Source organism: Scomber scombrus, chromosome 19, assembly GCF_963691925.1.
Source record: "Scomber scombrus chromosome 19, fScoSco1.1, whole genome shotgun sequence".
NCBI classification, from domain to species: Eukaryota; Metazoa; Chordata; class Actinopteri; order Scombriformes; family Scombridae; genus Scomber; species Scomber scombrus.
In genome coordinates, this window is record NC_084988.1 from 16280129 (window position 1) to 16291822 (window position 11694).

The 11694-nt window shown below is 39.9% G+C and overlaps 1 protein-coding gene across 1 annotated transcript; it reads left to right on the forward strand.

Annotated features, from left to right (window-relative positions):
• Window positions 1–23: 23 nt before the first annotated feature.
• arel1 (apoptosis resistant E3 ubiquitin protein ligase 1) lies at window positions 24–11137 on the forward strand. Its single transcript, XM_062440322.1, has 22 exons — window positions 24–76; window positions 866–1092; window positions 1562–1730; window positions 3142–3362; window positions 3986–4057; window positions 4388–4614; window positions 4739–4976; window positions 5128–5297; window positions 5498–5678; window positions 5904–6148; window positions 6250–6327; window positions 6416–6557; window positions 6661–6782; window positions 6887–6962; window positions 7711–7820; window positions 7931–8110; window positions 8441–8566; window positions 9029–9158; window positions 9264–9322; window positions 9413–9502; window positions 9592–9767; window positions 10175–11137. Exons 2-22 carry the CDS (start codon window positions 945–947, stop codon window positions 10275–10277), a joined length of 3063 nt encoding a protein of 1020 aa, XP_062296306.1. The 5' UTR covers window positions 24–76; window positions 866–944; the 3' UTR covers window positions 10278–11137.
• The last annotated feature ends 557 nt before the right edge of the window (window positions 11138–11694 follow it).

The window sequence follows — 11694 nt, forward strand, 5'->3', positions numbered from 1 at the left end:
CGACCAGTTTTCTGCGCATGTCCCGGTTGTTAAGCTAATGCCTAGAGACGAAGGTAGATACTGCACGGGATTAAAGGTGTTTTTTTTTTTCAATAACAGAGCGTTGCTCTGGGTGGCTGTGTTATTACAAGTCTTGTCTTGTGAATGTGTAGTGACGTGCATGTTGATAAGCGCCCGAGTTTCAGCGACGAGCTTTTCTAATATCCCGCTGACATTGTTGGCTAACTTGGGTAGCTGTTAGCTGTTGTTGCTGCCGTCCGCTAGTAGCAGTTTGCCAAACGCGATGCTAACAGCAGGTCGAGGTGTCAACAAGACAAGCGAGAAGTGATGATATTGCAGTTGAGCATTTCTATGGTATTCTCTGATGTTTTGAAATGTTATTCAAGCACCGCGAACTTTACTAAAGCTAATTGTTTGGATGGGTGAGTTAGTTGTCGGTCTGGTTGTTTATGACTGTGGCTAGCACGTCTAGCTCATCATTATCAGCATCCTCTGGACCATTGTTTTTTTAGGGATTTTAATGTTAATGTAATGTATCGTGCTTTTCTGTGACTGTGTGGTGTTGGTTTGTCTCCTGGGTTAACAGAGGCTAGCGAGACCTTCATGAGCATTCTTTAGCCAAGTTGTTCATGCATATTTCAGTGTTTTGGTTCACTTGTAATGTTATTCTTCCTTCAGCCAACACTTCTGCGAGGTCACATTTAAATATTAATGCCTTGCTAAGTTGGCAGAGCAGCTGAAGCTCCCAAAACGGGTTTAATTGTTTTCCATTTCTTTGACTAATGTTCCTTGCTAGAATCATTAATGCTTGTGTCTAGCTGTTTCCTTCTGTGGAGCCTGAAGCAGTTTTTTTCTTCCACTGTAGGAGACTTGACTTGCCCCTTATGAGTGGCAGTTTTCCTGTGAGCACAGAGGGGTCTGAGTGAAGGCTGAAAGATGGTCTGATGGACCGCCGCTTCTTCCTGACCTTCCTCTTCTGTTCTGTGTCGTGGATCTTCTTCTGGGAAGTGCGCTGGAAGAAAGGCAAAGAAAGTCAGATTGAGGAATGGATCCAAGGACATAGCCTTTCTCAATACAGACACTTATTTGAAGGTCAGCAGGTTGTCTTCAGATGAGATTTTCATTACCAATACAACTTGGTTGATGATTATTTCCAGGATGAAGGAAGCCGATGTAGCCTTAGTGACATGCACAAAGACACTTCTGCTGGGCAGGTTATGCATGCTGGACAAGGCACATTTACTGGTTAAAATAGCGTACCCAGCACCTGACAGTTTCTACTGAAACACCAGGGATGTGTCATTTTTAACTGGGTTTTAGCTATGATAAATGCAGTGAGATTTTTTCTTAATGATTTGACCCTGATCATTTTGGTTTTCAATACAGAATATTCAGACTTTTCAGACTCATGAGATACATGTGGCATGCATAGACAATCAGCGCAGCATTAAATTCTCATTATAAAAGAGTATAATGATTGTTTAAGCATGTGCTGTGTCATTACTGATTTGCTGGCTGGTATGTGCATGTGTTATTTACGTGCTGTTTGTGTGTCATCCAGATGTACACACACTGGAGGAACTAAGCCTGAGTGTACTGAGTCGTCTGGAAGAGGTGGTGAAGGAACAGCAGCGCTGGAGGGAAATTGCTGAGGCCCACATCCAGCTGCTCCGAGACTTTGCCTTCCAGGAGTGGCTTTGTTCCCAGAACCTAGAGCACTATTACCATACGTAAGCAATGGCAGGTCTTAACTTTCTTCTCACATACAATTGTGAGTAGCTTTTCTTTTGCAGAGACAATTACTTGCTGGCATGTCATAATTGTACATTTATCTAGCAGAGTTTTTTATATTAGTTATGTTGTTACGGTCATGCTTAAAGCTGGCTAACACAGACTATATTTATGTCCACTTGAGGGCAGCGTCTCCATTCACTACTAACTGAGTTTGCTGACACTGTGCTGTGAAGGCTGCAGTGTTTCAGAGGGTCACTGCAGTAAAAAGTATTCTTTAGAGACTGTAACTGTGAGACCCTGCAGCACTGCAGATGTTTGTGTATGTGTGTTGCATGCTCTCTACAGATGCAATCAGAACCAGTTTGGTTGTAGTTATCGCCTCATCAAATGTTTCCTGTTTGCCAAGCCCCCATTTGAACTAAGTCAGTTGTAATATTGTTAAAGGTCAATTATTAAAACAATTTAAAATATATATATATTATCATGTTTTTATGAAAAACTGTCCAACATTTGTAAAACGACACCGACTCATATTTCTGAAGGTCATAGCGCACCCTATTACTGCCTTGATAGCTATTTTGATTGACTGGATTTTAAATCCTAACTAACAATGGTTGAGCTTTTAGCTGTAGTAACTGAAGATGTTCTTGCACTCATTAACTGGCTAAAGATATTGTACTGTAAATGTGGAAGTGAAGACTCATATAAGTCATTACTTCAGTTATACATCCCTCAATAAAATGAGGATAAAGTTTATTTTTCAAATACCATCATTATCACACTAATCAACAGCAAATACAAGGTAGATAATATCAGACAGCGCTCATTTTGAATTGAACACAGCAGCAAATCCACATTTAACAGAGTGCAAGATGGAAAAAGTGATGTAGCTTTAACTTTGATGCCAGAGCCAGTGTCCATGGAAAAAAACAACCCGCATTTATCTTTCTGTGCAAACCTTAAGACTTTAAAGTCACAGATTTAAAATGCATGTTAAAATGTAATATTGCTAGATTACTTTTTTCTTATTTCTGTGATTATTGAGATAATAATGCCACAATAATGTATATGCGTCTGTTAAAGTTGTTTTAATGCTAACCATAAATCAACTAAGCAGTGTTTATTTCTATTATGCTCATCTAGCCTTATCCATGTAATTCAATCTTCCAAATGAACACCATTTTTTAACTATTAACTCTTTTTGGCGTGGCCATATGCAACGTGACACAGCACCTCAACGCTCCTCCTTTAGCTGATAAGATCGAGGTTACTCTCATGCAGAGTTGAGCAAAAAATACTGTTTGTTTTGTGAATTACCACAGACCATAATAGTGAAATAAGTAAGCAGTGCTGCCTGCCTTGTCAGTAAACTACTTCTTATACTTTCACTTTTGCTTTCCACTGCAGACTGAAGACTTTGGGTTGTATGAATCTCGATGACCTTTCTCAGTTTGACTATCAACTGCAGCTCACGTTAGCTGCCTGGGGATACTACTACGAAGATTATATAAAGCTGTCTACAGGCATCAAGATTCTCCAGACGTCCAGGGGGAGTCGTGACCAGGACTACGAGATCCGGCTGGTGCACAGCCTTGCTGAGAGGCGTCTGAATGAGAAGTGGTCAATTGGTGAGATATTCATAAAGACTATTTTCTGCCGTGAAAGGGTTACAGCTCAGGTTGTATGCCACACCTGCATGCTGTCAAGGTTCATGTAAATGCCAGACAAAAGACTTAAAGGGGAATTTACTGATGCTAAATGGTGCTATGTGTTTCCATAAATGTTTTACTACAAGAGTTACAGATCTTTTGAAAGTAGCTTAAAAGTGTTGTAATGGAGAAGTTCAGTGTTCCGTCATCCCTTTTAATAGTCCAACATCTGTTTGTTTTTCTGTCTTTTCTCTCTGACAAAAACACAGCATACTCCCACAGTACTCTCACAATAGGATAAATATGGAATATGCATGTTGTTGAATTACAGCATTCACAGGACCAAACCATAACCTGGTTTTATTGGTAATTTTGCAAAGAGAAGGATTTTCATCTGCAATTTGTTTAGCTTTGTTCAAAACTGGCCAAAAACTAAATTAAATTGCACAATTAAGTTGTAAAATCAGTTTACTAGTGACAATGTCCAGCTCTGGAGTTTTGTAATTATCAAGTTTAACTATCAAAATGTGTCCTGCAGGCTCAATGCAGGAAGTGTGTTTTGTCTTTATTTCACTCATTAATTTTAATGAATTGTCTTCCAGCTGGAGCTCTCATATTTGGCTGTACTGTGGCGCTGTGCTTCTTGATAAGGGACCTCATGTTTTACGTGATTGGTGAGTCGTGTTGTAACTGTTTGGCTTGGGGGTTGGGCTAATATTGCTCTTCCTGGAAGTGCAACTGTGTCTCAGCCTAACTCTTTCTGTAAGCATATGCTGTAACTCTTACAAGGTACTACCGGTTTTACACATTGCGTGATAATATATGTATAGGCCAAGACTTTTTTGTAAATTTGTTGTTTGCAAACTTAAATCTTTGCTGTATTAAAATATTTTTCTCAACTAACCAGTGAAATCACTTATTTCAAAACCAAATAAAAAGCGTGCATTTGTGGCAAAACACATTCCAGTAATGTGTTTCCTGTGCTTCATCCCTTCTTGTGGCAGGTGGAATTACTGTTTCCATCATAGCGTTTGTCTTCACAATCAAGTTCCTCTGTGAGCTTGCGGCAAGGGTGGTCAGCTTCTTGCAGAATGAGGATCCAGGGCGACGCGGCGACCGCAGCATCTACGACTATGTCCGGGGCAACTACCTGGACCCACGTTCCTGCAAGGTGTCTTGGGATTGGAAGGAACCGCAGGAAGTGGGGCAGACTATGAGCTTCAGAGTCCAAGTAATTTTTTTTGTTTCCTCATGTGTTGTAGCTGAAGATGTGACACAGTATTTGAATGTTCTGAAATGTAAAAAGTAAAAAATTACAATGCAGTGTTAATCCTTCATTATCTCTGTCTTCTCAGCTGTTCTATAAGAATGGCCAGCCTTTTCCAGCCCACCGGCCCGTGGGATTGAGGGTCAACATCACCCACATTGAACTGGCTCTGGACATCCCTGTTACACAGGAGGTTTTACAAGAACCAGAGTCTAACGTAGTCAAAGTGGCCTTCACAGTACGCAAGGCCGGACGCTATGAGGTTGCTGTCAAGCTGGGTGGTCTCAATGTGGCGTACAGCCCTTACTACAAGATTTTCCAGCCAGGTATAATATATTTATAAGGGTTTCAGATGTAGTCTACATTTTTTCTTGGTGTAATAATTGATTTGACAAGATCTACAAACAATGTTCAGCCACTTATCACTGACAACAGACAATCTTTACTTTGGCTAATTATTTATTTTTTCCATTTTAGGTACAGTTGTCCCATCCAAAACCAAGATAGCCTATCATTTCTCTACCCTGGTGTTAACAAATGGCCAGCAGCATACTCTACAGATTGAGCCCAGGGATGAATACGGAAACCCCACCAGTAACTCCACATCTCTCACAGATGAGGCAAACTACAGTGTCCATGTGCACTCTGTAAGGGAACAATTATCCTTTATACCGTGATTTGAAGATTTATTTCCTGATGATGATTGTAAATAATGAAAGCCAGCATTTATTTTCACCCTTCTGGTAGCAATTGCACAGTCACTTTGCTTTACGACAGAACAGATTCTTAGCAGTAATCATTCATTTCTGAGCTTAGATTAATATTTGTTCCCCCCCTTTTTTTCCAGCTGGGCACAGTGGATGATGACAGTCTGGAAGGGTGTTACAGTAAGTCAGTTTCACTCAACAAGCAGCAGTGCCAGGTTCTGCTGAGACTGACGCTGAGGAGGACTGGCTGTTTCAGGGCCCGCATCTCCTACAAAGACCAGCCGCTCAGCAACGGGGAATTTGACATTATTGTTCTCAATGGTGAGCCGCTTTTACATGTTAGAATTGATTTTGAAGGCTTGGGATTGGTTTGGTGTAAAATTTGGACATTTAATTAACATTTAATACTTATATCCACATTTTCAACTAAGCGGGAAGGCAATCATCTTCAGTAATAATGCTACTTACAGATGTTATCACTTTTCAATTTAGAGTTGTTTTCTTTCTAAGCTTTAAAGCCTAAGTCTCGTATTCCCTGGCTTGCAGAGAATGAGAAGGCCTGCGTGGAGAAGAATGTGTCCACTCCAGGCATCAGCATCTACTTTGAAGCGTACCTTTACAGCAATGGGAACTACAGCAGTTCCTCGTGGCAATTACCATCCTCCTCTTTAATGGCTCCTCAGAGGAGGCCCTCCATGGGAGAGGAGGACGATGAGCATGACTCTCCTGTGGAGGGACAACCTGAGAAAGTCAAGAAACCCAAAAAGGTGTATTGTTACATATCGCCAAAGGTAAGTGTCAAGCATGTAATGGTTAGGTATAAGAAGAGAAAGTAGTAATCATTTAAAAAGCTGTGATGTTGACTCAGACTTTTTTTTTTTTTGTCAAACAGCAACTATCCGTGAAGGAGTTCTACCTGAAAATCATTCCGTGGCGCCTTTTTACCTTTCGTGTGTGTCCAGGAACGAAGGTAAGTAGAACTGCTGTGGTTTCAAAAATCGTTTAGAACAGACCTGCCGTAGCTTGGGGGTTGACCGGATCTATTGTTCTCTTTTCAGTTTACCTATCATGGTCCTGACCCTGTGCATAAGTACCTAACTTTAGTGGTGGATGATGGAATACAGCCTCCTGTGGAGCTCAGTTGCAAAGACAGGAACATCATGGCTGCCACCTTCATCCGCTTCCTGCACAAAAACATTGGTTTGTTTCAGTCTAATGTGATTACTCGACCTTCAGCTGTACTTAGTGAATATTGATTTGGTTTAATGGAGACAGTAATGGTGATGTGATATATCGTCCACAGGAGGCTCTGAAACGTTCCAAGACAAGGTGAACTTCTTCCAACGTGAACTCAGGCACATCCACTCCAAGAGACCTCGCACCAAGACCTGCCTAAAAATCACTCGACACTCAATTCTAGATTCAGTGAGTGTTTTATGTCAAAAATACTAATTTATTTACTTTCTTGTATAATAAATGGTCACAGGGCTCCATTGACAGTTCATTCTTTTTTTTTGTCTGTTGTTCAGTCTCTGAAGGCTACAAGGAACTTCTCTGTGTCAGACTGGAGTAAGAACTTTGAGGTGGTGTTTCAGGATGAGGAAGGTAAACAAAAAAAATCAGCGTATAACTGAATGAGCATTAGACTCGTCTTCAGTGTGTGTCATATTTTTGAGTTTCCAAGTCAACATTTAACGTTTTAAATGTTTTTCCGTTTTGTCAGTAGTGGGGCCTGCTGCCAATAAATCAATTTTTTGGGGCTGATACCAATATTACAGGGGGAAAAACAATTCTGACATTGATGTATTGGCTGTCATATACAGAGTATATACATGAACACACATTTTTTGCAGTGATTGCTCAAATGTGGTTATCAAACTCTTGTGATCAAGATATGTAATGATGGCATGATATTTTACAGTTGAACAATAAATCGTACTGTGTATAATTACATCAGTGCACTGAAACATTAAACTTCACTGGGAATTGAAAAATTAAAAATGACTATAAGTTTAAAAAAAATTGAACAAAAAAACAATGTACTTGTATATTAAACTTGAATTAAGAAACATAATCAAATATTCATAAAATGCTGCCTATATAACATTAAAAAATATATACATTTATATATCAGCAAGTATCGGACAACACACAGCGATACGGACATATCTGTGATCTGTGGCCAATATCAACCAATAATATCAACTGATAGATCAGTCGGGCTCTATTCAGGACTGTACCAATTACCAAAATATCTTTATCCTAATGAAATGTTTCAGTTTTTTATTTTTTTAACAGTAATTCATTAAGGTGATCACACTGCTTTATATAACCTTCTGACATTGCTCTTCAGCTCTGGACTGGGGAGGACCCCGAAGGGAGTGGTTTGAACTGATTTGCAAGACCCTCTTTGACACCTCCAACCAGCTATTCACCCGCTTCAGCGACAACAACCAGGGCCTCGTGAGTTAGTCTTGTTAACCACCTCCTCTTTCCAAACATCTTTTGGATGCTTAGTGTCCTCTTAAACATACAGTTCAAAAAATCAAAGAACGCTACTCTTCATTTTCTAGGTGCACCCAAATGCTGAACGACCACCCCACTTGCGTCTAAAGATGTATGAGTTTGCGGGCCGTGTTGTAGGGAAGTGCCTGTATGAGTCTGCTCAGGGTGGGTCCTACAAACAGCTGGTCCGAGCTCGCTTTACACGTTCCTTCTTGGCCCAAATCATTGGCCTCAGGATGAACTACAAGGTATGGAACACAGCACATTCCCAAAAAAAAGACTTATACCTCGGAAGTTGGAAGATCATGTTTTCATTGTTTACTTTCTGGTGTCAGCCGGTCTGTGTCATCACTTTAACATTCCTCATAAAGCCAAGAAACCTGATTTGGATCTTGGCATTATTTATTTCATGGAGAACCAGCCAGTGTGTTTTGCTGTTTATCCAACTCATTAAGATTTCAAAGCTCAGAAATAAAGCGGGCCCAATCATCTTTTTATCCTTCCACTGAGAAGACGAAATGCAATGTTTATTTAAAAACGTCATTTTCCTGTGTTTTCATTTTATTTTCCACACGCAGTACTTTGAGACGGATGACCAGGAGTTCTACAAAACTAAAGTCTGCTTCATCCTAAACAATGACGTGAGTGAAATGGACCTGGTGTTTGCCGAGGAGAAGTACAGCAAGTCAGGACAGCTGGAGAAGGTGAGGCAACATGTTGGAAGGGACCTCCCCTTTTATCCCTGATGTAATTTCACAAGAGATAGGAGCAATAAACCAAACAAAAGAAACCATATTGCTTATTTGGCAAGCACTTCATTGAATTTAAAGAGGGGGAGTGGCGGTGGACAAGTAGAGTTTGGCATCTGTGGTCCCCTTTTTTTTGTTGCTCCAATATAAAATCCCACACAAAAACTGGCTGTTTAACACCCCATGATGAATCCAAGTTCAACATACTTCTTTTTAATTAGGTACATATGCTGTGCACCATACAGATGTTTTTTTTTACTGTTAAATTAACTGCCCAGTAATTATAATCAGCCTGACAGGTGTGTGACAACCAAACACATCCTTGTAAGACCATTTATTGGAGACCAACACAGTAACAGGAGTTTGTTTTATGTATTTTGTCTGACATTTTATGTCCTGACACGTGTTCTCCTGCAGGTGGTGGAGCTGATATCAGGGGGAGCACAGATCGCTGTTACCAATGAAAACAAGATGCATTATCTCAACCTGCTGGCCCAGTACAGGCTGGCTAGTCAGGTGAGAGATGAGGTGGAACATTTCCTGAAAGGTAAGGAAAGCAGCACAGCTGCAGTCTGCCATTTTTGCCAATTCCTCTAATTGGAGATCTCCGGTAATCTGTGCATAATTAGTGTAATTTCCTGATCAATTGCAGGTTTGAACGAACTGGTTCCAGAAAACCTGTTAGCCATATTCGATGAGAACGAGTTGGAGGTATGTGTGATGATTAAATTAAATCCTGTTGATCTTTAAAACACCGTTGGATTACGATTTATTTATTTATTTTTATTTTAATCTGTTCAGCTGCTGATGTGTGGTACTGGTGATATAAACGTGCAGGACTTCAAGGCCCACGCTGTGATTGTTGGAGGATCGTGGCACTTCAGAGAGAAAGTAAGTCATGGAAATTCTCTGCCTCCACTGTGTCTAACAGCAGGGTACCAGTAAAAATATCAGAGCATGTTAATTTTCTGTTTCCACAGGTGATGAAGTGGTTCTGGGCAGTGGTGTCCAGCTTCACCCAGGAAGAGTTGGCTCGTTTGCTTCAGTTCACCACTGGATCTTCCCAGCTCCCCCCCGGAGGTTTCAACACCCTCTGCCCCTCATTCCAGATCATCGCTGCTCCCACACACAGCACCTTGCCCACCGCACACACCTGGTGAGTGTGACTTCCCAACCCTGTCTCTGGCACATTGGTTCCTATCATAGACATAAAAGAAACTGCCCACAAATATTTAGTTTCATGCTTAAAAAAGCCTCAAACATTCATAAAACAGCTGAGCACCGTAGTTTTTAACAAATGTTATTCAAACAGGAGAAAATGGTGCATTTTTTGGGAACTATTTTAATTTGTCAATGAATACACATTTAGTGTTACAGTGCTGTATGTTGGATCATTTTATTGTGTGGTTTTCATTGGATTTGTTTACAGCAAGTAAAGTATAAAATAGCACCTGACTTATACTTCAAATATTAACATCTGCATAAATGTTATGGAGAGTATTTATAAATGTTGGATAAATGTTTTATCTGCACACTATCTGTTTGCACCTCTTCTCTGTCTAGTTTTAACCAGCTGTGCCTCCCTACCTATGACTCCTATGAGGAGCTACACAAGATGCTGAAGCTGGCCATCAGCGAGGGCAGCGAGGGTTTCGGCATGCTCTGACTCCTCCATCACCAGCACTGTGTTTCCACTTGTACCAGTCCAGACCAGCACTGCCCACTGCACTGGTTCCCTGCATTCATCTGCATTTACCAGATGGGCTTCTTGGTAGAGAAAATACCCAGACTCCCTCTAAGTACTCTGTCAGGATGAGAGGGTGTTACAGGAAGTCCCAGACAGCCGTGCTGGAATCGGGACTCATCATATGAACAGTTGTGCTACTGTATGTACATAAAATATCTCATTTTGTAAAAAAAAAAAAAAAAAAAAAAAAAAAAAGGAAACCACAAACTACTGAAAAAGTTGAGCTTTTGGCTAATTTTATTTCTTAATGCTGAAGTTTGCTTAGTTTTATATGTTAGAAAGACAAATGGCACTAGAGCAAAGGCCTTGAGTATTACTGTATAAACTGCTTCTTTTGCATTTTGCAAACTGAGGAACACTTAAGTGCAACAGCAGCCTACGTGTGATGTGGGTGACGTGTGCATCAACAGCACTTTGGCCTTAATCGATCAGGGACTGATGTGTGTATGTAAATATATAATATCACTCTTTTATTTCAATACTTGTACATAGTAGTGTGTATACATAGGTTTTCATCTTATTACCTTTTTTTTTTTTTTGGATTTGACATCTAAGAAGAAGGGATCTGATTTCTTTATTGATGCACGTTTTCTGGGTGGAGAGTTTATATAATTTCTATAAACTTTTTTTCTGTCAGAGATGAATGGGTTTTAAAAGAAGCCAAGTAATTTCTATTGTTTATACATGTTTTTAACTTATTGTGTCTTGAAGAAAAAAAACAATTGTGTTGACCCAATGAAAATATGTTTGTCCGGAGCAGTAAATGTTTTTGTTATGTTTTTTGTTTTTGTTTTTTTTAACCTGCCTTATTCATGTCCTTTGCCTCTGATTGTATCCAGAGAGGTGCGTAGGTGAGAGAAGTATTGTCAACAACAATAATATATACAATAATAGTAATATATGATATTTCTTTACTCACAAATACATGCGGGTAAACTGGATGTGAGCATTGGTTGGATGTAGAAGTTGCAGAGAGCTCATATATAACAGAAGCAGTTTTGTTATTTATGTTGTGTACTTTTTCATTCACAGCCTTTTATGGGTTTACCTCAGAATCTCCTATACCACCTATGCATCCTCTGACACACGTAGTTTGTTGATAGTTGCCTCCTTCCAGTTCTGACTGTACAACCGTAGCCATATTTTCTCACCTCCTCCGTATACGAAAACATTATATCATCTGAGAATATACCATTTGTTTCTTTACATTATTGTAAAACTATTTATTTTTAATGTTGTTAGTCTCATCATTATCCTGAGCCAACAGACTTTATTTCTTCTTTTTTTCTGTTCACAATTGTGTAGCAGTCTCTTTGCTGTTCCAGAGTTTACATGT

Excerpts from the sequence above, each read along its gene's own strand:
- arel1 (XM_062440322.1), top strand. The coding sequence starts at position 945 with ATGGACCGCCGCTTCTTCCTGACCTTCCTCTTCTGTTCTGTGTCGTGG. Across the intron at positions 6,149-6,249 it reads ATTGTTACATATCGCCAAAG|CAACTATCCGTGAAGGAGTT; the intron begins GTAAGTGTCAAG and ends TTTGTCAAACAG. Across the intron at positions 9,503-9,591 it reads CGTGGCACTTCAGAGAGAAA|GTGATGAAGTGGTTCTGGGC; the intron begins GTAAGTCATGGA and ends CTGTTTCCACAG.